At 36.6% G+C, this 19515-nt stretch overlaps 3 protein-coding genes and 1 non-coding gene across 4 annotated transcripts in view; all 4 read right to left on the bottom strand.

Moving 5' to 3' along the window:
* LOC127431227 (prefoldin subunit 1-like) overlaps nucleotides 1-291 on the bottom strand; it is a 29729-nt gene extending 29438 nt beyond the window's left edge. Inside the window, exon 1 of the mRNA XM_051681563.1 lies at nucleotides 219-291. Within this exon, the coding sequence (XP_051537523.1) occupies nucleotides 219-251 (33 nt within the window). The 5' untranslated portion in view covers nucleotides 252-291. The remainder of the gene's footprint in view (nucleotides 1-218) is intronic.
* Nucleotides 292-1034: 743 nt separating this feature from the next.
* Nucleotides 1035-6878, bottom strand: LOC127431224 (proheparin-binding EGF-like growth factor). Its single transcript, XM_051681561.1, has 6 exons — nucleotides 6691-6878; nucleotides 6173-6373; nucleotides 4269-4458; nucleotides 3640-3795; nucleotides 3459-3547; nucleotides 1035-1926 (listed from the first exon to the last, which is right to left on the bottom strand). The coding sequence occupies exons 1-5, from the start codon at nucleotides 6731-6733 to the stop codon at nucleotides 3472-3474; spliced, it is 666 nt and encodes a 221-aa protein (XP_051537521.1). The 5' UTR covers nucleotides 6734-6878; the 3' UTR covers nucleotides 1035-1926; nucleotides 3459-3471.
* A 712-nt stretch (nucleotides 6879-7590) lies between these two features.
* On the bottom strand, nucleotides 7591-13460 carry LOC127431209 (heterogeneous nuclear ribonucleoprotein H-like). The gene is made up of 11 exons (XM_051681528.1): nucleotides 13376-13460; nucleotides 12876-12980; nucleotides 12627-12782; nucleotides 12392-12535; nucleotides 11150-11288; nucleotides 10104-10285; nucleotides 9887-9996; nucleotides 9675-9810; nucleotides 9473-9556; nucleotides 8266-8364; nucleotides 7591-8152 (listed from the first exon to the last, which is right to left on the bottom strand). The coding sequence occupies exons 2-11, from the start codon at nucleotides 12958-12960 to the stop codon at nucleotides 8064-8066; spliced, it is 1224 nt and encodes a 407-aa protein (XP_051537488.1). The 5' UTR covers nucleotides 12961-12980; nucleotides 13376-13460; the 3' UTR covers nucleotides 7591-8063.
* A 5468-nt stretch (nucleotides 13461-18928) lies between these two features.
* Nucleotides 18929-19001, bottom strand: trnaa-agc (transfer RNA alanine (anticodon AGC)). Its single transcript has one exon. It is a non-coding gene; the product is annotated as a tRNA-Ala (tRNA).
* Nucleotides 19002-19515: the final 514 nt, after the last annotated feature.

The raw sequence follows: 19515 nt of genomic DNA, 5'->3' as shown, positions 1-19515 counted from the left end.
TATCGACCAACATATATATTTTTAATCATATTAAAAAAGTTTTTAACTCCACAAGGCTAGCTGTTACCATAGAAAATCACACTGTACAGCTCACAAGCATACTTCCGCTCTATCTGACCTACAAACAAACTGCACGCGCTATTTTAACCTTACGTTTAAATCAAATTAAATATAAATGCGGTTGTTTTCGGTGAATAAATCTGCGAACTGTCTGTTACCTTTTTCAGCTCAAGGTCTACGGGAGCCGCCATGATGCTGAGGGAGGAATGGGGCACTGCGCATGCGTGAAACCAGAACCGTTGTGCAAAACCTCGTTAGCTGCCTACCTAGACGGCATTTGTTGTCTCGAGCGCGACTTTGATGCCCAAAAATGCTGACTAGATAGGTAGCACATCAAATCTCTAAACACAGCCTCATTCTCAAAAGAGAGCGGTTTAAGAGTGCGCTATCAAAGTTCTTACATGTAACGTGTATAATATTTAATGGTGTAAATATGTATTTTTAAAATTAGTTTCTGCACTTAAGGACTAGATTTTTTTGATCTCATTGCAACATTGCTCGGTGTTAGTTTGTTGAAATGTTTGTAATTATTGGCCTACTGAAATGTTTTTTTTTCTCTCCTTCTAATAATTACCCGTTACATGTTCTACACTAAATTCGTTCCTTCTCCTTCCATACAGAAGATAAACTACAATAAAACATCCTTTTGACTTTAACTTATGCATGTCCAACAACATTAGGCTGATGTATACATTTATTTTTATGTTTACTGGCCTCAGCTACCCCTAAATAGTCCTTAAAATATACCACTACATACTAAACACATGTCTACAACATACATATGACAAATACAGGGCCGTCACTTACATTTTTTATACTGAGTGGGACCTCTTTGTCACAGGGCCTGGCCCAGGACAAAGTTCCTGGCTGTCACCAACCCCTGACAACAGCCTTAGACATTAATCTTTTCCCAATGACCAATGTAAGATTTGAACAAAAGACAAGCTCTCAGACTGTTTGAAATTCACAATGCAACAAGAATTTATTTAAGTAAAACATTGCTTAGTTATTGTTGTTTGAGATTAGTCGCTGAAATGGTGTTATTTTATACAGAACAAGCTGTAAAAATACTTTGATAAATATTTTCAATTTTATTTAACTTAAGCAACACTTTCCCAGTAATACACACTCTATAAAAGACCTACTAAGTATACAAAAACCTTGTGTGTTTGACATTTCCACACAGTACACGATTTCTCTGATTGCATTTTTAGAGCTTCGCAAGTCTGTATTTTCACAGTATAGTTATAAGGTTATAAAAACTTCAACACAAATAGGGTCTTCTATAGGTGATATAGACTGATGTATCTTCACTCAACCATAACAGTCCTCTGAACGTTACTTGATTGTATCCATCAACAATAAATATTTGTACATTAAAAACACATTTATAAAACTTACAGTGCAATCAGTAAACACAACTGTTACATATCAAAATAAATAACCAATACACTATAAATAAATAATTACAGAAGTAGTATGGCGTTCACACAGTACTTTAGACCGTCGGGATGGAGAAACACCCTTTTGAAAATAAATAAGCAAAAAACACAAGAAACTTGGAGCACATCCTGATGCAGCTAGAAGGTTGTACTACATTCATCAGGTACTTCAGTTCCTTTCAAGCACACAGTCCTTTCTATATGTTCTCCAGGTGCAGAAGAGCGAAGGGGACTGTTTTGAACCTGTGTTCAAAACATCCTTTATGACAGTTTTGCCAGCTATTTCATTTGCTGGACATCTGGGGTGTAGGAAAATTTTGAAAGGGGGTGGGGATTGCTAAACCCCAGCAGGACAAAAAAAAAAAAAAAAAAGTTTAATCCTCAGTCATAATCCTTTCCCTGCATGGGTCACGTGTCACATGTCCTGTAAAACAATTATATAAAAGTTATTAATAAACTATCATCAACAAATCAAATTAATGAATTATGGCCATAATCAGTAGATCAAGATCATTAGGTCCAGGTTCTCACAACTTTTTCTACATTTAATGCCTTTCAATTGTTTGTGATTACTGGAAAATAATTAACCTCTTGCATTTTGGCTTCACTATACCCAACACGTAATATAAATGAATTAAAACCGAATGAACACTGTTCGCAAGACTCTACACGATCATTTAATGGTTAAAATTCTGCCGCACCGAGTCACGTAACACAACAGCATGATGTCAATTTCTGTGAATCGCTTCTACGAGTGCAGAGCCAACAAAAGTGTCTCTGGTAAGTAACCTTCAAGTTCTTTCACTGAAACCGGGTTGGTTATAAAGATTAGCATCTCTAGTTTCATTTAATCTGCCACTTTAAAAAAATCCATTCATTTTTTTGTGCATCATGTGCTGAGAAACATGAAGTCCACAAATGTGGAAAATGGGAACTTATTCCCTCAAAAGTTACAAAATAAATATTTTGAATCATTTTTCCAACACATCTGTGGGTCATTGCTCTTCATTTTAATATAAATTGTTATATTTTACTTTATCACTGTACAATATGGTTCAATTCATTAACACTAGTAAATGCATCCTATATATTTACTATGCATTTTCACAAAGAATAAATGTATTCATGCAAAATCTGAAAAATGTTGCATTAAGAGGCTTTATATGGAGCAAGGATGAAAATAAGGTGCATTTCAAACTGTTCCGAGACCAGTGCAGACAGACAGCACACTGGAGGTTGTCATTCATTAAATATGGAGCAAAGGTGCATCCTATAGCTTTCTATAGGTAGATAATGTTTCTGCAGATGATGTTTAGACCACTCAACATGTTTGGCAGACATGGGACAATGATAATCAGTACATAGTTTCAGTATTTTATAATGTGTAATTTTATTTTAACATGGTTGGCAGTGATTTGGCCATGAATTTTAATCAGAATTACTTATTCAGCTTTATAGAAAATCAGCTGCAATGTCTCTAACATGAATAACCAACACTCCTGGACACAAACTATTTGATATATCACACACACACACACACACACACACACACACACACACACACACACACACACACACCCCCCCCCCTTGGGATTACTTAATTTCACAACTTAATCCCGCTGTCCACATAATTTTTTAGAAAAATGATTTGCTCTAGAATTTCTCTCATTTATTGGGTGTTACTGCTTACAAATCAAAAAGGGAAATGGAAAATGCACGCAGCAGTCACACAGGGGTCTCAGGATATACAATATATGTTAATTGATAAAGTCTGTATAAAGTAATTTTATTACTTTATTATTTTCATGACATTTCCAGGTCTGGAAATCACAATTTTCCAGGTTTTTCATGGCCGTGGGAACCCTGTTAGGTACATGTATGTAGTATGTACTTCACAATGAAACAATAATTGTTCCAGGTGTAGACTAACATGCCCATTTATTGAGAACCATTTACCTTTCTCCTCTTATCACTGCCGTACTGATGTTGCTTCAAGTTTGAACTTTTCTTCACTTTCCACATCAATGTCACCTTTTTTGTGATACCTTTAAGACAAAAAAAGTACACCGATGGACTTCCAAATGAATTTTGGAACACAAATGGTTAAATTATTTAATACTTATTTATGGGAACTTACTGAATCGCCAGCAGAATACAAATGATGGCGAGACACATGAGCGACAAGACCACTGCTATGACAGCTAGAGCTGTGGTCCGGCTGTAACGTTGCTCCTCCTTAGCTACTGGTAGGGTGAATAGGTGGCACCTCTCCCCTGAATAACCTGCTTCACATCTGCAAGAACGGCCATTCAAAAACTCAAATGCTGTGCAACAAAACTCAAGAGCCACATCATGAGAAAATAAATGTGGTGTTGGCTTTATCTTGATTGCTATTTTGTTAATAATAGCCATGTATAATAGAAATGAATGTATCTACAAAAGGCACCTATTCTGGTCTACTTCTGAACAGATTGAACATTTTGAATTCATTTTTGAATGAATCTTGACTCACATTGTTTTTTTTTAATATTATATATATATATATATATATATATATATTTGTGATAGCATCATTCCTAATATTGTTGGCTCCTTATAATTAATTGCTTGTCTTATGTTTCCTCATTTGAAAGTTGCTTTGCATAAAACCGTGCTGAATGAATAAATGTAAATGTTAGGCCTTTAAGCAAGTTCAGAAAAATACACATGTATTTTATCCTTAATTTGTTGAACAAAAGAAAAGCAAAAGAACTACACAGAACTCACACACAAGAATGAGTGTGCAAATCCTTCAGATACTGACACACTCCGTGAATGCAGAAGTCTTTGTATTCCCCAAGGCAGGGGTTCTTCCTCCCCTTGCCCTTGCCCTTTCCTTTGCCCTTCCTTCTGCCTTTTCTCTTGTTCTCAGTAATGGGCATCATCGACGGATTTTTGGGTTTTGTGGAAAATGCCACTGTTGAGCAAGTGAGATCAGTGATGTAAATCCATGATGATGATCTAATATGGCATGATATTCAAACCCATTATTAAATGTCTCGAGCCACGCCCACACTAATCCATTTTTTATTAAACTTAATGATTTTGCTAAGTTTCCGCATCTCATCCACACCGGAACAGCATTTTCATGGAGACTTTCAAAAACCCTAACCAGAAGCACATAATTTGGAAAACGATTAATTAGCAAACTATAAACATAGGTTTCAAACTTCTATGGACTAATGCGGATGTGGCCTCAGTCAACAAAACATTGACTTGGAGAACAGATATTTCCAATGGAGGTTTACTGCCTTACAAAGGCAAAATGCAGAAACTATGCCAACAGTGAAACTGGGACTAATGGCTTCAAAAAAGTTTGGTAGTTGTCCAGCCAAATGTGGATTGTGAAATAGAAATCACTGATTTATCTGAATGGAGCTGAGGGAAGCACGACTGACATCGTGTAAGAGATCTCATAACAGTGTTAGTTTGATATGTGTAGTTATTGCATTTTGCCTTTGCAGGTCGGTCTGTCTGTTTCGCTCTCATTAGTACTTTAATTCACCAAAGTGGCATTCAACTGATCACAAAGTATAGTCAGGACATTATGATGTAAAAAAAAAAAATATAATTGATCAAATCTAGACAGGCCCCATTTCCAGCAGCCATCACTCCAACAGCTTATCCTGAGTAATCATGCTAAATTGCTAATTTGGTACTAGAAAAATCACTTTCCATTATATCAAACACAGCTATTTGGTTCATTAAATTAAGCTTAACATTGTCTTTGTGTTTGTTTTTAGTTGCCACAGTATGCAATAGACTGGCATGTCTTAAGGTCAATATTAGGTCAAAAATGGCAAAAAAAAAAAAGAAACTGCTTTCTCTAGAAACTCGTCAGTCAATCATTGTTTTGAAGAATGAAAGCTATACAATGCTTGAAATTGCCAAAAAAGGAAAGGGGAAGATTTCATACAAAGGTGTACACTACAGTCTTCAGAGACAAAGGACAACTGGCTCTAACAAGGACAGAAAGAGATGTGGAAGGCCAGATGTACAACTAAACAAGAGGATAAGTACATCAGATTCTCTAGTTTGCGAAATAGACGCCTCGCATGTCCTCAGCTGACAGCTTCATTGAATTCTACCTGCTCAACAGGTTTAATGTACAACAGTAAAGAGAAGACTCATGGGTGCAGGCCTTATGGGAAGAATTGCAAAGAAAAGCCACTTTTGAAACAGAAGAACAAAAAGAAAAGGTTAGAGTGGGCAAAGAAACACAGACATTGGACAACAGCTTTTGTGAAAACTGTAAGATGTGTGAGAAGTGTCCGACAAGACAGCCACATCTATGGCAAGTGCTACAGGAAGTGTGGGGTGAAATGTCACCTGAGTATCTGAACAAACTGACAGCTAGAATGCCAAGGATCTGCAAAGCTGTTATTGCTGCACATGGAGGATTTTATGATGAGAACTCTTTGAAGATGTTTAAGAAGTTCTGAACATTTTCAAATTGTTATTAATGTCAAGACTATACATTGTGATCAGTTGAATGCCACTTTGGTGAATAAAAGTACCAATTTCTTTACATAAGAGCAAAATCTGTACATTATTCCAAATTTTTGGCCACCAGTGTGTACACACACACACACACACACACACACACACAGGGTGATTGTGTAACAAAAAACCTCTAGGCTGATAGAGTTCATAATCCCCAGAGAAATAATCATCATCCTGATCATAAAGATCCAAGTGCGACACCCTATCCACCTCGTGGTGACCTGTACTGCGTGTTTCCTCAAGGGTGTGTAAGTAGTTGACCACTGTTGTTCTGGGTTTGGCGCTCTCATACCTGTCCATAGAGGCGCTACTGCACACCTTGAGTAACACTGTAACAGAATAGGAAACTCTTTAGATATCTAAAATACATATTCTGTGTACTTTTACCTTCATTTTTGTGTCCAGAGGAAAAAACAAATATATACTAGTATACATTTGTGTACAAGATCGTAAAATACACGGAATATAAGGAGTATTTTGTCACTTTGTTAAAAGTATGTCTAAATTCATCAAAATAACCTCATAGCAATTCATATCTAATTGGCACTTAACAGATCGAAGTCATACTCTAGTATGAGACACGTGCACATATTAAGCAAAGTTATTTCAGTTCATTCTACAAAAAGCCACTTTTTTAAACACTCACCGAGACAATGAATAAGAAGGACCCCAAATCGTAATGTATCCATATTCCTTTTTAGTTAGTTCCAAAGATTAAAAGATCAGAAGTTGGTGTCACAGTAGCTGCCTGCCTTCAGCACCGTCCGCGATCTGGACGCAAATGCGCGTGCTAGAAACTATGTTAAGAGTCTCGTGCGTTACGAGCTGAAATCAAGAGCGCGCTCCACTCTCTGCCTGTGCAGTTATATGGACAGACACACTTCCCCTTTATGAATCACTGGCCACACCTAATCAATTAGTCAGTACACATTCATACAACGGTAATATTGATAAAGCTGGATCGGTGACAGATTAGTGAATAATTTCACAGTTCATTAGTTTGAGGGGGCAGTGGAGTGACAATAGTTTTACTTTCAAATTATTTATTGATAACCCATATACCCATTTGCAAAATGCTAAAGCTCTCAAATTGTTATTGTATTCATAATTCGAGTAAGTCTACGTAATTTTCTGGCTTGTGAAATGGAAAAAGGATAAAAAAAAAAATAATAAAAAAGCCTCTCTGATCACTAAAATACATGCATTTTGCATTTATTATTTCAGGACCCAACAAAAGCTCATAGTTTAACTTTTTTTGTTAGGTCATTAGGTTTAGGTTTATTTAAAGGACATTCTGCAATGGGATCACTGGCACCACCATGTGCTCATAATTTCATCTAGCGCAATGAAATCAGTGATATAAACCTCTAGTTTCCCTTTATATTGTGAGAACAAAAAGTCATCAACTGCCTAAATGAACAGTAACTTTCTCTAAAACGGACTAATTTGGTTTGTCGATAGATCTTTGACTTAACCTGTTTTTGTATTGACCTCATGAGAAAAAAAACAAGGAAAACAAACAGAAAAATCTCTTATGAAGCAGAGACAACACATTCATGAACATTTATTGACCATACATTTGCAAAATCAAAGACAGACCAATCGAGGGGATTTAGACATCTACAATAATGAGAATTAAAATGTGTAAGGTAGACAAGAAAAAAAAACATTTTCCAGTTTATTTTTAAAAAGCAGTTTCAACAAGCTTTCTTCTGCATTATAAAAAGTGGAGCTGAAGCACCTCATGCCACATGAGGCTGGTGTTCTACAGTCTCTGAAGTGACCGATATGTTTGGAGGATATTCACAAGCACAATCATGACTAATGGGTTAGACGGCGACCGCCATGACTTCAGCTTTACAGCTGATGCTTCAACTCAGAGGAAACACAGAAAACATAACACTGATTCCAGTGGTGAGTTTCAGAATACAGGTGGGCTAGGAATAAATCTGGTTCTTCCTACAATTTCCACCTAGAATATAATACGTATTCCTTTGTGTCAGCAGCACTCAGACGCATCTACATGCCCCATCCGCCTCCCATGCCATTCATGCCAACCGAGCCACGGCTGCCACTGTAGTAACTGTTGCTCATTCCGCTCTGGTTATCTAAAAGAGTAGAGAAATGCACATGTGAGGGCCATAAAAACTGACAATATTACACAATGTATTTTTTTTTTTTTTTTTAAATGCATAAACATCAGCACAAAATTAACACGCACTGTAGTCGTTGTAGCCTCCCATGTTGGACTGGCTGCTGTACCCTCCTGTGTAGCCCCCACCCATCTGCTGCCCTCCATGCCCATAAGATGACTGGTTTCCTAGGAAGAACAAATATCACACTGATCTAATATTCTATTGAGGACACAAGGGGCCGTTCAGGTCGAGAAAAAAAAAGCTAAACAGAGCAACGAATGGAACAAAAAACGCAGGTGTCTTCAGACTAGGACTGGGTGATATGGCCAACAATATTATCATAGGGCTGCACAATTAATCTAAGAAATAATTGAGATTACAGTTACAGCTGCCACAATTAACTAATTGTGAAAAGTGTCAATTATAGCAGTTTATAGGCCTACCCAAAACAGTTCTCAGCTTGTTTTTGATGTGTAGCTGACAAAGAATATGGCATGCAGTTGATCCACCCAAAATAAATGTTTTAATGTAAATTATATTAATCGAAATTACAATGTCAAGGAAAATAATCGACAATTATGATTTGTCAATCATGCAGCCCTATATTATCACAATATAATTTTTTTTCATATCGTTCGATATCATTACTGGTTTCCACACCAGCAGGGCTATGTAGCTGCTAGCCAGCTAATCCTTTCCATTTTCATGACTGTGATTCATTTAGCTAGCTGTGTGTACAACTTGGCCAAACTGCGTTTTTAACGACACGTACCTGATCCGATCGTCTAGATGTAGAACAAATGCTAAATATTAAAAATGACTCAAGTTTATCATCAATATAGTGGATTTATTTATTTTTCTATATTGTTTTATGTCTAAAAATGTGATGCTCCTGCGTGAGATGTGGCATTAAAGTCAAAGACATCCTACATTACCTGTGGATGCAAAAACTACAACGTCTTCTGTTTTTTGTAGCTTCTCTTTGTTAGCACTAAAATGCCAGCCTCTGACATCACGCCCATTGACTTCATGGACTACGTATTGCAATCAAAAAATGGCTGATCTGATTGGCTAGTTTCTACACAAATTAAGAGCATCAGCGCACGCTGGCTTTTAATCAGTCCCCTGGAAATCTAAGTTGTTTTACAAGGTACCAGGTTACCACAACGCCTGCTTCAGAGGAAAAGTTTGTTGCTGGATTTGCCAGAATAAGATGCAAGGTGGATCCAACTGCACAATGATAGTCAACAGCCTGTACTTGTGAGAATAGAACAAGTTAAATAATTTGCTTACCCATTCCTCCCATCATCTGTCCTCCATAGCCACCATTACTGCCCCCTGATGTGGAGTTCAAGAATAACTCAACATAACGGTGCTCTGAAAACAACAAGAAAAAAAAAAGAGAAACTTTGAATTATGCAAAATGCTCTTATTTAATTCAAATAATAAAAAAACAACAGTTCCTATTACTTGAGTAAGGATACACATTACTTACGCATATTTGCTTTGTCCTTTGACATGGCAGCAACAGCGTCTTCATGTGTTGCAAATTCCACGTCGGCCTCGCCGGTTACCCGCCCATCAGGACCAATCTCAATATGCACACGCACCGGGTTCAGAGGAGAGAAAAACTGCACGAGGAAAAATTCATTTGTTAGCACCCAATTACTAAAAAAAAATCACGTTTTTCAAACAGAATTTACTTACATTGTAAATGTCGGGTTCTGACGCCCGGTATGGAAGTCCCCTCATATGAACACAATGACCAGTGGTACTCTGAAAATTACCACCATCACTATAACGCCCATCTGACACTCCTTAGAGAAAAAAAAAAAAACACCATCAAATAAAGCACATTCAAGATGTTAGAAGCACAAAAGTGTTGTACAACTGACTGCACAAGTGCAACTGAGGCCAGTCTCACCTCCACCATATCCTCCACGTCGCACCCGATCAAAAGATCCGCCACGACTCGTTCCGTTGTAGCCCCGGCCTCCACCGCTGGGTCGATCATAAGGCCCAGGTCTCTGCATCCCTATGCCTTTACGTGGGGGCTCGTAATGTGTCCGCACTTCAGCTCGACTGCTCTTGAAGATCTCAATATACCTACAATCATACAGATGAGCATAAACGTGCTGGTTCCAGTTTGTGAAAGAAATTCAAGGCTCAAAGACACACCTTTTCAGAAGTACAATTAACACAAAAATAACAGCGTTACAGTGGAACTTCACTTGTACTACATGTACAATATCCAATGGATCTGGGAGTTACAGAAGAATTGATTTCGATATTAGCAAATAATCTGTATATAATTTTCTTCCACAAAATTGTCGTCACAGCTAAAGCTTTATGAACATTTGCCAATTTTTATTTAAAAAATAAAACTAAATCTTCATTGTATCCCAAAATGCTGAAATCCAACACTTTTTAAATGCTTTGTGTTAAGGTTTTATCGTGTGAGAGAAAGGGATTTTATTGGTCATCCCAAAAGCATTGCATCAATAAACAAAGCCCTCTAAAAGACAAAGCCTCACCAGGGCTTTACCGATTACTGTGCAATCCATGAATTGAACTTTAAAACTCACAGTAAATTAAGAGTGTGTGCTAAATTAGTAGACAGAGATCCATTACACTTTTTTAAACACCATTCAAACTGGCTGCTGCAAGGCACTTTTCTGTATGAATAGGAATTAGAATATCCCATTATTGCTATGCACTAAATATGCTTTCAGTCTTTTTGAATCCAGATGTTTGCTTTCGACGATGGTCACTGCTTTACACAAATGAACACATGAAAAGCACAATAAATACATAAGAACCCATTAAGGTCATTGGAAGCCCCTCGTTAAGATGTGTACATGTCTATGTGGAGTGTGTTGTTCATGTTGCATACCACTTTTAGTGTTTACTGCATTAAGTGTTAACCATAAGAAAAAGAGCTTAACCATCCAACCAACCATCCATCCCCACCTGTGCCCTATTCTTTCCTTGTGTTTCTTTAGAGCCTTTTCAGCTATATCCTGTGAAGCAAACTGCACGAAGGCCTCCCCCGTACTCCTCCCCTGGAAGTCCACCGGCAATGTTATCCCATTTGGCACGATTTCCAACCCTTCAACCCAAGGACAAATAACCCCAACAGGGACATATTAAATAAATCACATGCCCATTTACAATGTTTTTTTTCTTGAATAAAAATAAGAAAAAACATATTGCAATGATTGATCCTACTGATCCACAACTTGAGAACGTGGCCTACAAGTGGGTGAGCATTCCACTAACTTGGTTAAGACTTGATGATTTAGACTTGAGGGTAAAATGGCCATGCCAAGAGTTAGTAGCTGACAAAAGGAAAATTTTAACTCCAAATGTAGCAGAATAATTTGGTAAAGCAATGCTGGATTTCCACAGTCAACATGGAAGGAGGATCAAAAGGGCAGCTCCGAAGAAAAACTGCAAGAATCAATGTGCCAAATTACTTTCGCCCAAAGGGTGAAAATTCTCTAATTTCCTCACCCTCATGCCATCCCAGATGTGTATGACTTACTTTCTTCTGCAGAACACAAATTAAGATTTTTAGAAGAATATCTCAGCTCTGTAGGACCATACAATGCAAGTGAATGGTGGCCAGAACTTTTAAGCTCCAAAAAGCACACGAGGGCAGCATAAAAGTAATCCATATGACTCCAGTGGTTTGATCCATGTCTTCAGAAGTGATATGATAGGTGTGGGTGAGAAACAGATTAATATTTTTGTCAATCACCACTTTCACATTCTTTTGTTTTTGTTGATTCACATTCTTTGTGCATATGCATATCCAGTAGGTACTGGGCAGGGAGGAGAATTTGTAGTAAACACAGAACATAAATATTAATCTGAAGACATAGATTTAACCACTGGAGTCTTACGGATTACTTTTATGCTGCCTTTATGTTCTTTATGAAGCTTCAAATTCTGGCCACCATTCACTTGCAATGAATGGACCAAAAGAGCGGAGATATTCTTCTAAAAAAATTTGTGATCAGCAGAAGAACGAAAGTCACGCACATCTGGGATGGCATGAGAATTGAGTAAATGAAGAAAAAAAACATTAATTTTTGGGTGAACTAAACCTTTAACAACCATGGGAACGGCCAAATGTACCTTGCTGAGGTCTATGATGGGCCGTTACATCTCCCAAAGCAAATGTGAAGGGGTCTAGGAAAAAAAACATACCTGAGAAAAACTGCACAATCTCTTCCTTGCTACATCCGAAAGGAAGGCCACGAAGTCTGACCAGTCCATCTCCCTCGGTCTCTGGGCAATTCGGACCTGTGTGCTTCATAACCCAGTCCATTTCCACGTTGTTTGATTTGAATACTAAAAGAAAACAATCCCCATTGAACATGTTCTTGTTTTGAGACAACTAAAACAGTACTGCGATTCAGATTAAACACACAGAACTTCATACCTTCTACATATCTATGCCCCATTGTCTCCCTGTCTTTTTTGACCGCAATCTTCAGGTCTTCCTCTGACTCGAGCTCCACGAAAGCTTCTCCACTCGGCCTGCCTTCCCGCGTGTATGTGAAGTGGATGGCTGTTCCATTGTTGCCAATTTTGCAGCCTGCAAATAAACGTTTAAACATTAACACACATTTGTTAACTCTATATGAGAAATAGTCAAACTACAGCAAATAGCTAGACTCCACATTCTTACCTGAAAAAAACCTGGACACTTCTTCTACAGAGCATGACCAAGGCAAACCCCGAACACGGACGACAAATCCTTCATCATCAGCCATGATATGAATCTGCTTTCAGGCTATAAGAGAGATTAGCAAACAATACATAAACTCAACAGTTACTCATGAAGCAAAAATATGATCAAATTACAGCCGAATACAGTTCAGACGGAAACCTCTTTATTGAACTCGATACATATATATCATTATTCATTTGATCGATAAATAATACCTGCTTTGGAATAAAACTACTACTTCTTCGAATAAAAAAATTATGAGGGCGCATTAGGAAAACGCACGAGCAGCACTGAAACAAAGAGCGCTCGGAGGCCTGCAAAGCCCGGGAGTTTCGCGACAAATACTGATTTGACTCAAACACGAATTCAGTTTGTACAACAGCTATTTAAACGTACCGTAAATAGAACGATGTTATTTAAAAATAAAATAAATAAAAAAGAGGTACTGGAAATGATACCTTGATATTATTGATATTCTCTCTGCCCGGCGTGGTCACGCTCCTACGTTTCTCCACTTTTCATTTAGAGCAGATTCGTGACCACTTCCGGTAAGTGTGCACGCCCACTTCCGCATATGCAAAACGTGTTTGCGCAACCTTTTTCTCCGCCTACAATAATAGAATGACTTGTTTTAAAATACGTTTATGATTATAAGTTTAGGAGGGATGACCGGGAGTTGATGTTCTACTTTTTTTAAGTAAGCCAATGTACGGTATATAATATTGTTATAGTTGCTCCAGTTATTTCTAATCCTGACATTTTCATTATTTTCTCTTAATGTTAGGGGCATCCGCAATATAAACAAAAGAAAAGCTATTTTTTTGTTCTTGAAAGAAAAAGGGGCTGATTTTAATTTATTACAAGAAACACATAGTTCAAGTTCTGATCACAAATTTTGGAGGAATCGGTGGGGACAGGACATTTGGATGAGTCATGGTACAAACAGGTCAGCAGGGGTCGCTAATGTCAAAGGAAGTTTCAGTGAGAACATCGTTTCCATTGAAAGTAATAACGACGGAAAGTGGCAAATACTCATTCTTGAGGAATCACATAAGCAATATACTGTAGCTAATATTTATGGTACAAACTGCAAATCTACAAATTTGTTATTATTTGATGATTTAGAAGAAAAAAAGGATTGCAGACCTATTGACTAAATATATGAATGCAAAATTATTCTTGGGGGTGATTTTAATTAGGCCCAGGATGATAATTTATATAGATGTCCTCCAAAAATAGTAAAAGACGGTGTGAGTAACAAGGTTATTTCTGGGTTATGTAATAATTTAGGACTTGTTGATGCCTGGCAAAAAAAAATAAAAAATCAACCCCCATTAAGTCATGTATACTTGGCAAAATAAGGCGATGATATAGCCTTGTGAGAGAAGGAGGGCGGGGACGGGACGGGACTACGCACGCCCTGCCCCCAATCGGGCTAATCAGCTGAGGAGAGGGATAAGAGCAGCGGAATGCGGCAATTCGGGAGAGAGAGAGCCACACGCAGCTGCAGTGTGTGCATTTGTGTTCTGTGTCTTATGTTTAAGCTTTCATTAAACTAATATTTTGATGGTTCAGCCAGTTCCCGCCTCCTCCTTTCTTATGTCAACCTTGTTACAAGCCTAATTTGTAGATAGCGTTGCTATTGATCCAGCAGTTCTTACAGACCGTAAGGCTATTCACATTTTTATTAACACTAATGTCAATAGAAAGAACATGAGTAGAAATGGATACTAGATTTTAAACAATTAATTATTATTAAATGATGATTTTAAGAGTGAAGTTTTAGGGTTAATTAAAAAAATACTTTATACAGGGTTCAATTACTAACCAATATGGGCTCCATTGGGAGCTATTGAAATATAAAGTGAGGAGTTTGGCCATTAAAATGAGTAAATTGATGGCCAAAAATAAACGGGCCAAAGAGCAAGCCATCATCCATGAAATTGCTGTCCTTTGTGATAAAACAGATTTAACAAAGGAATTACAAGGGGAATTAGATAAAAAATTATGAGGAAAAGGCAAAAGGCGCTTTTATCCACTCCAGACGAAAGTGGCTTGAACATGGTGAAAAAAAAAGCACAGGTATTTTTATTCTTTAGAAAAAAGAAATGGTGACCGATTATCAATTAATAATTTATGCATACATGATATTGTCACAGATAATCTGACAATCTCAAAACATGTATCAGAGTTTTATCAGTCTTTGTATTCTAGCTCTGAAATACAGTACTCATTAATTGAAGCCTTTTTTAAAAACCTGGATAATAACTCATTTGTTAGTGATGAGTATAGTGAGAAAGAGCTTAGTATTAAAGAAATTGTTGACAATATTAAGAAACTCAAGCACAACAAATCTCCTTGTAATGATGGGCTTACAAAAGACTTTCAGAGATGCCCTCTGCCCATTTATTTTATTTATGTTTAATGAATCCATAAGTAAAGGAATATTACCTCCCTTTCTCAGACAGGGGGTAATTACCTTTATACCCAAGCCAAATATCACTATCACTACACGGGTGGAGACCCATAACTTTATTAAACAGTGATACCAAATTGTTTTCTCAGCAGACTGAAATTATGGTTGGATTCCCTTATTGGTCAATCTCAGTCAGGTTTCATGAAAGGGAGGCATATTTACAACAATATTCATCTTATTCTTGATCTTATAGATTATAACCACCTTCTTAGTGATGACAACCTAATCCAGTTTATTGATTTTAAAAAGGCGTTCGATAGAGTAGAACATAAGTTTATGTTCAAAACACTTAAATACTTTACATTTGGAACGTTTTTTTTTTTTTTTTGGAAAGGCAATAACATCCCTGTACACAGAGTGTAGCAGCTCTGTTAAAATGATTCATGGGACTTCTGGTAGATTTTTTTCTTTCTAGGGGCATTAGACAGGGCTGCCCAATTTCACAGTTTCTTTTTTGCTTGTCACACAAGTTCTTTATTGTTATGTAAATATGAATTCCTTTCAAGGTATTAACATTTTGGAGAATTAATAAAAAATGTGTCAGTTGGCTGATGACACCACATTGTTCCTTAAAAATACTGCACAGGTTAGCAAGGCAATTTGTACCATAAATACTTTTTCAGAGGTATCTGGTCTCAAACTAAATATTAGCAAATGTGAGTTATTTCCACTTAAGAGTGTAACTTCAATGAAATTGAAGGGATCCCTGTTAAGGGATAAGGAGGTTGTCACCTCGTGTAAAACTTGTAAAGATGAAATATCTTGTGCCTCTCTTAACTTTGATCCTATTCTTGCCAGTACTAAATGAAAGTTTAATTCTTGGATGCAGTGAGATTTGCCCATTTATGGTCGTGTTTTATTGTCTAAATCTGAAGGTTTGTGGAGGTCTGCATATATCTCCCAGGCTCTATACCAAAGTCATTTACTAAAGAGTTTGACAAATTATTATTTGATTTTGTGTGGAAAAACAAACCTCATTACTTAAAGAAAAATCTGTTTTTTAGACAGTTTTAGTCTGATATATTATTAGTTGGTCAGTTATTGAATTCTGTTGGTCAGTTTTTGAGTATTAACGAACTATGTTCTAAATTTAAGTGCCTTATTTCAGTTAAAGAATATTGTATTGTCATGAATTCAATTTTTGTCAAAATACTATCTCTGTTCAGAGATCAAGATCTTGGTGTAATGTAGGCAGTAAGATTTCTAAACATTTGTTTCTGGATAAGATTGATGTAATCAATGATAAGTGCAGTAATCAGATGATTAGATCTCTCTTTGTTAATATTTCTACCCCTCCATCGAAATTTGTTTAGATAAATATGTTTCCCTCTTTTGTTTAGGAAAATATCTGGGGACTTGTTAATCGTTACTGTGTAACGGATTAAACTAAAGAGGTATCCTTTAAAATTGCTCACAGAATATATCCTGTGACAGAAACACTAGAGCGTTTTCATCTGGATATAGATTACAATTGCTCTTTTTGTAACTGTGAAAAAGAAACTATTGCACATTTATTTTTTGAATGTCCCTGTTCATCTTCTTTTTGGCATGAGATGTCACAATTTCATTGAAAATGAAATTTTACTTCGCTCTAAATCTATCAACAGTTTTACTTCACTCGAATGAATATGATATTTCAAAAATAAAAGTGTATGTTATTGATTTGTTTTTGTTATTAGGAGAATTTTATATTCATCAGAGTAAGTGGAGTGATTTAAAACCCAACTTTGTTCATTTCCAAACAGCCCTTAAAATTTATTTTGAATCTGTAAAAACAAACAAACAAACAAACAAACAGAAAAGCCAGAAAAAATGTGTCTTTGTTAAATGAATTTAATATAGGTTTGTGACACCCCTTAGCTTTGTTTTTATTAATAGTTTTAATTTGTATGTGTAATGTTTGTGTCAAATGTTTGAAAACATGATGAAATGTTTTGTATTTTCTAAAAAAAAAACATTTTTTTAAAAATAGAGTGCAACAGTCTAGTTCCGGAAGTAAAAATCCCATTCATTTATCCCATAGACTAATTGATTTTCAACGATAACTTATAAACCTTTAAAGACAGACCTACCTTGAGCTACGAGGATGTTCATCGATGGTATATGCTTCCGTTGAAGCCATACGTCTGCGTTATCTCAACTTCATTGTTTAAAAATCGTGTATGATTGCGGAATTCATGGTAAACAACTACATTGCCCATGATACACCAGAGAAAGCTCCACCAATCAGAAAACCGCGTCCAACAAAAACCGCAAAACGTGGCTCAAAGCGACCGCGCGCTTCCATGACGCACTGTAAATGAAGTAATCAACCCTTAAACTACTTATATATTTGCAATAAACGTAAAATATATTGTCTCTATACGCATAATCAACAACCTAAAATCAATAGTTTTATATATTCCCATGGTTTTTAATTCAATTACATCATTCGCAATGCTTCATGGGATTGTAGTCCGTGCCTTCATGAAAGACGTTAAGTACGCAGCCTTGTACCTTTGTCTTTATGTCCGATTTTCAAATACCTTATTGCCTCAGAACAAATGTCGTGATGTTGTGATTCACAACGGAGCTGGTTGGTTTGGTTCATGGCTCACAACTTTTTTATGAAGGATTTTATTAAAAGTCTATGGAAGAAATGAATGGGGAAAATACTTCCGGAACCCAGACGGCTGAAAAAGTGGGCGGGCACTGTTGCGCTCTATAGGAATGTAGTTTACTTCGATACTAGTTATTACACAAGATACATCAGTTTTATTGGTCGACTTTGCTGTTCAAACTCGTGTGGTTTGAATTAAGCAGTTTTATTTTAGGGCGAGTTTTATCACACAAGGACACAAAAGAATTTTACTGTTTCAAAACAAGTTTAGTGCAGTCAACAACATTTGTTATTCATTACCACAAAAAAATATTTCGACTTGTCCCTTCTTTAAAAAAGCAAAAGAAGAAAAAATCTAAAATTGCGAGCACTTACAATGGAAGTGAACGGGACCAATTTTGGAGGGCTTAAAGGCAGAAATGTGAAGCTTATAATTTTATAAAAGCACTTACATTAATTCTTTTGTTAAAGCTTGTGTAATATTTGAGTTGTAAAGTTGTTTAAATTGTAATTTTGGCAGTGGACGACTAAATTACTGGGACTACAGGCTTTACAGCACATCATCATGGCAACGGAGTTGTAAAACTGGATATAGCTTTACACAGAAAAGGTTGATAAGTGATTTTAACACACTAAAAGCATGTTTTACGTCTTATGCCTGTACTTTTGAAACAGTAAGTATTTTAATGTTTACAGACTGGCCCCATTCGCTTCCATTGCAAGTGCCTCACTGTAACCTTGATTTTGTATTTTTTTTTAAGACAACGAGAGTGAAGTCGAAATTAATATTTGCAGAAATCAACATTATGCCACAATGCTGTTAACTGAGCTTAACATATTGAACCCAGAATATCAAAATGTTGATATCAAAAGCCCTGACCTTCTGATCAGTAACCCAGATCCTTAACCGTTGAGCCACCACTGCCCCTAAAATCTTGGAGGATGCGGGCATCGATCCCGCTACCTCTCGCATGCTAAGCGAGCGCTCTACCATTTGAGCTAATCCCCCACTTTTAAAATACGTTTGATTGTATGTCTGATATTTTATAGCTACTTTTTTTATATTGTCAAAAAACATTGGACACTCGTGCATTTCGTTGTAAGGAAATGTTTGCTGCACACAAAGGCAATAATCTGAGGCATGAGTACACAGAGAAAAAACTGTATTGTAATCACAAATAAAGTGTCAAAAACAGGATCTTGCCTAACCTTTTTTATAAATAATGATTTTCTAAAGTTTATTCCCTGTTGTACAAAATTACAGTTTCATTTCAGATGGAAAAGAATATGCCACCCCATATTGGGGTATTTCAGTGGGAATGGTAGAGTGTAGCAGTTGTTCAGCTGATCAGAGGTTAAAAATCACATTCCCACATACAGTATGAAGGTTACTACACATCTGTACATATCCATTCAGTTGTGCAACAGAATGCAAGCCTGGAGAATTTATCCAGTTCTGGAACTTTACAATATGAAAGCTTCTCTTTAAATAACACTTTAAATTATTTCAAATGCAGTTATGT

This window comes from Myxocyprinus asiaticus, chromosome 40 (genome assembly GCF_019703515.2).
Source record: "Myxocyprinus asiaticus isolate MX2 ecotype Aquarium Trade chromosome 40, UBuf_Myxa_2, whole genome shotgun sequence".
In the NCBI taxonomy this organism is placed as follows: domain Eukaryota; kingdom Metazoa; phylum Chordata; class Actinopteri; order Cypriniformes; family Catostomidae; genus Myxocyprinus; species Myxocyprinus asiaticus.
This window is presented reverse-complemented; position numbering and strand designations above follow the sequence as displayed.

Bases quoted from the DNA above. Each gene is read 5' to 3' on its own strand.
- LOC127431224 (XM_051681561.1), bottom strand. From the start codon at position 6,733: ATGGATACATTACGATTTGGGGTCCTTCTTATTCATTGTCTCG. The intron at 6,374-6,690 runs GTGAGTGTTTAA...ATTCTGTTACAG, and splicing joins CCTTCTTATTCATTGTCTCG to TGTTACTCAAGGTGTGCAGT. The intron at 3,796-4,268 runs GTGAGTTCTGTG...CCGTTCTTGCAG, and splicing joins TTGCACACTCATTCTTGTGT to ATGTGAAGCAGGTTATTCAG.
- LOC127431209 (XM_051681528.1), bottom strand. From the start codon at position 12,960: ATGGCTGATGATGAAGGATTTGTCGTCCGTGTTCGGGGTTTGCCTTGG. The intron at 12,536-12,626 runs GTATGAAGTTCT...GTTTTCTTTTAG, and splicing joins GGGGCATAGATATGTAGAAG to TATTCAAATCAAACAACGTG. The intron at 9,997-10,103 runs GTGAGACTGGCC...TTTTTCTCTAAG, and splicing joins ACGTGGAGGATATGGTGGAG to GAGTGTCAGATGGGCGTTAT.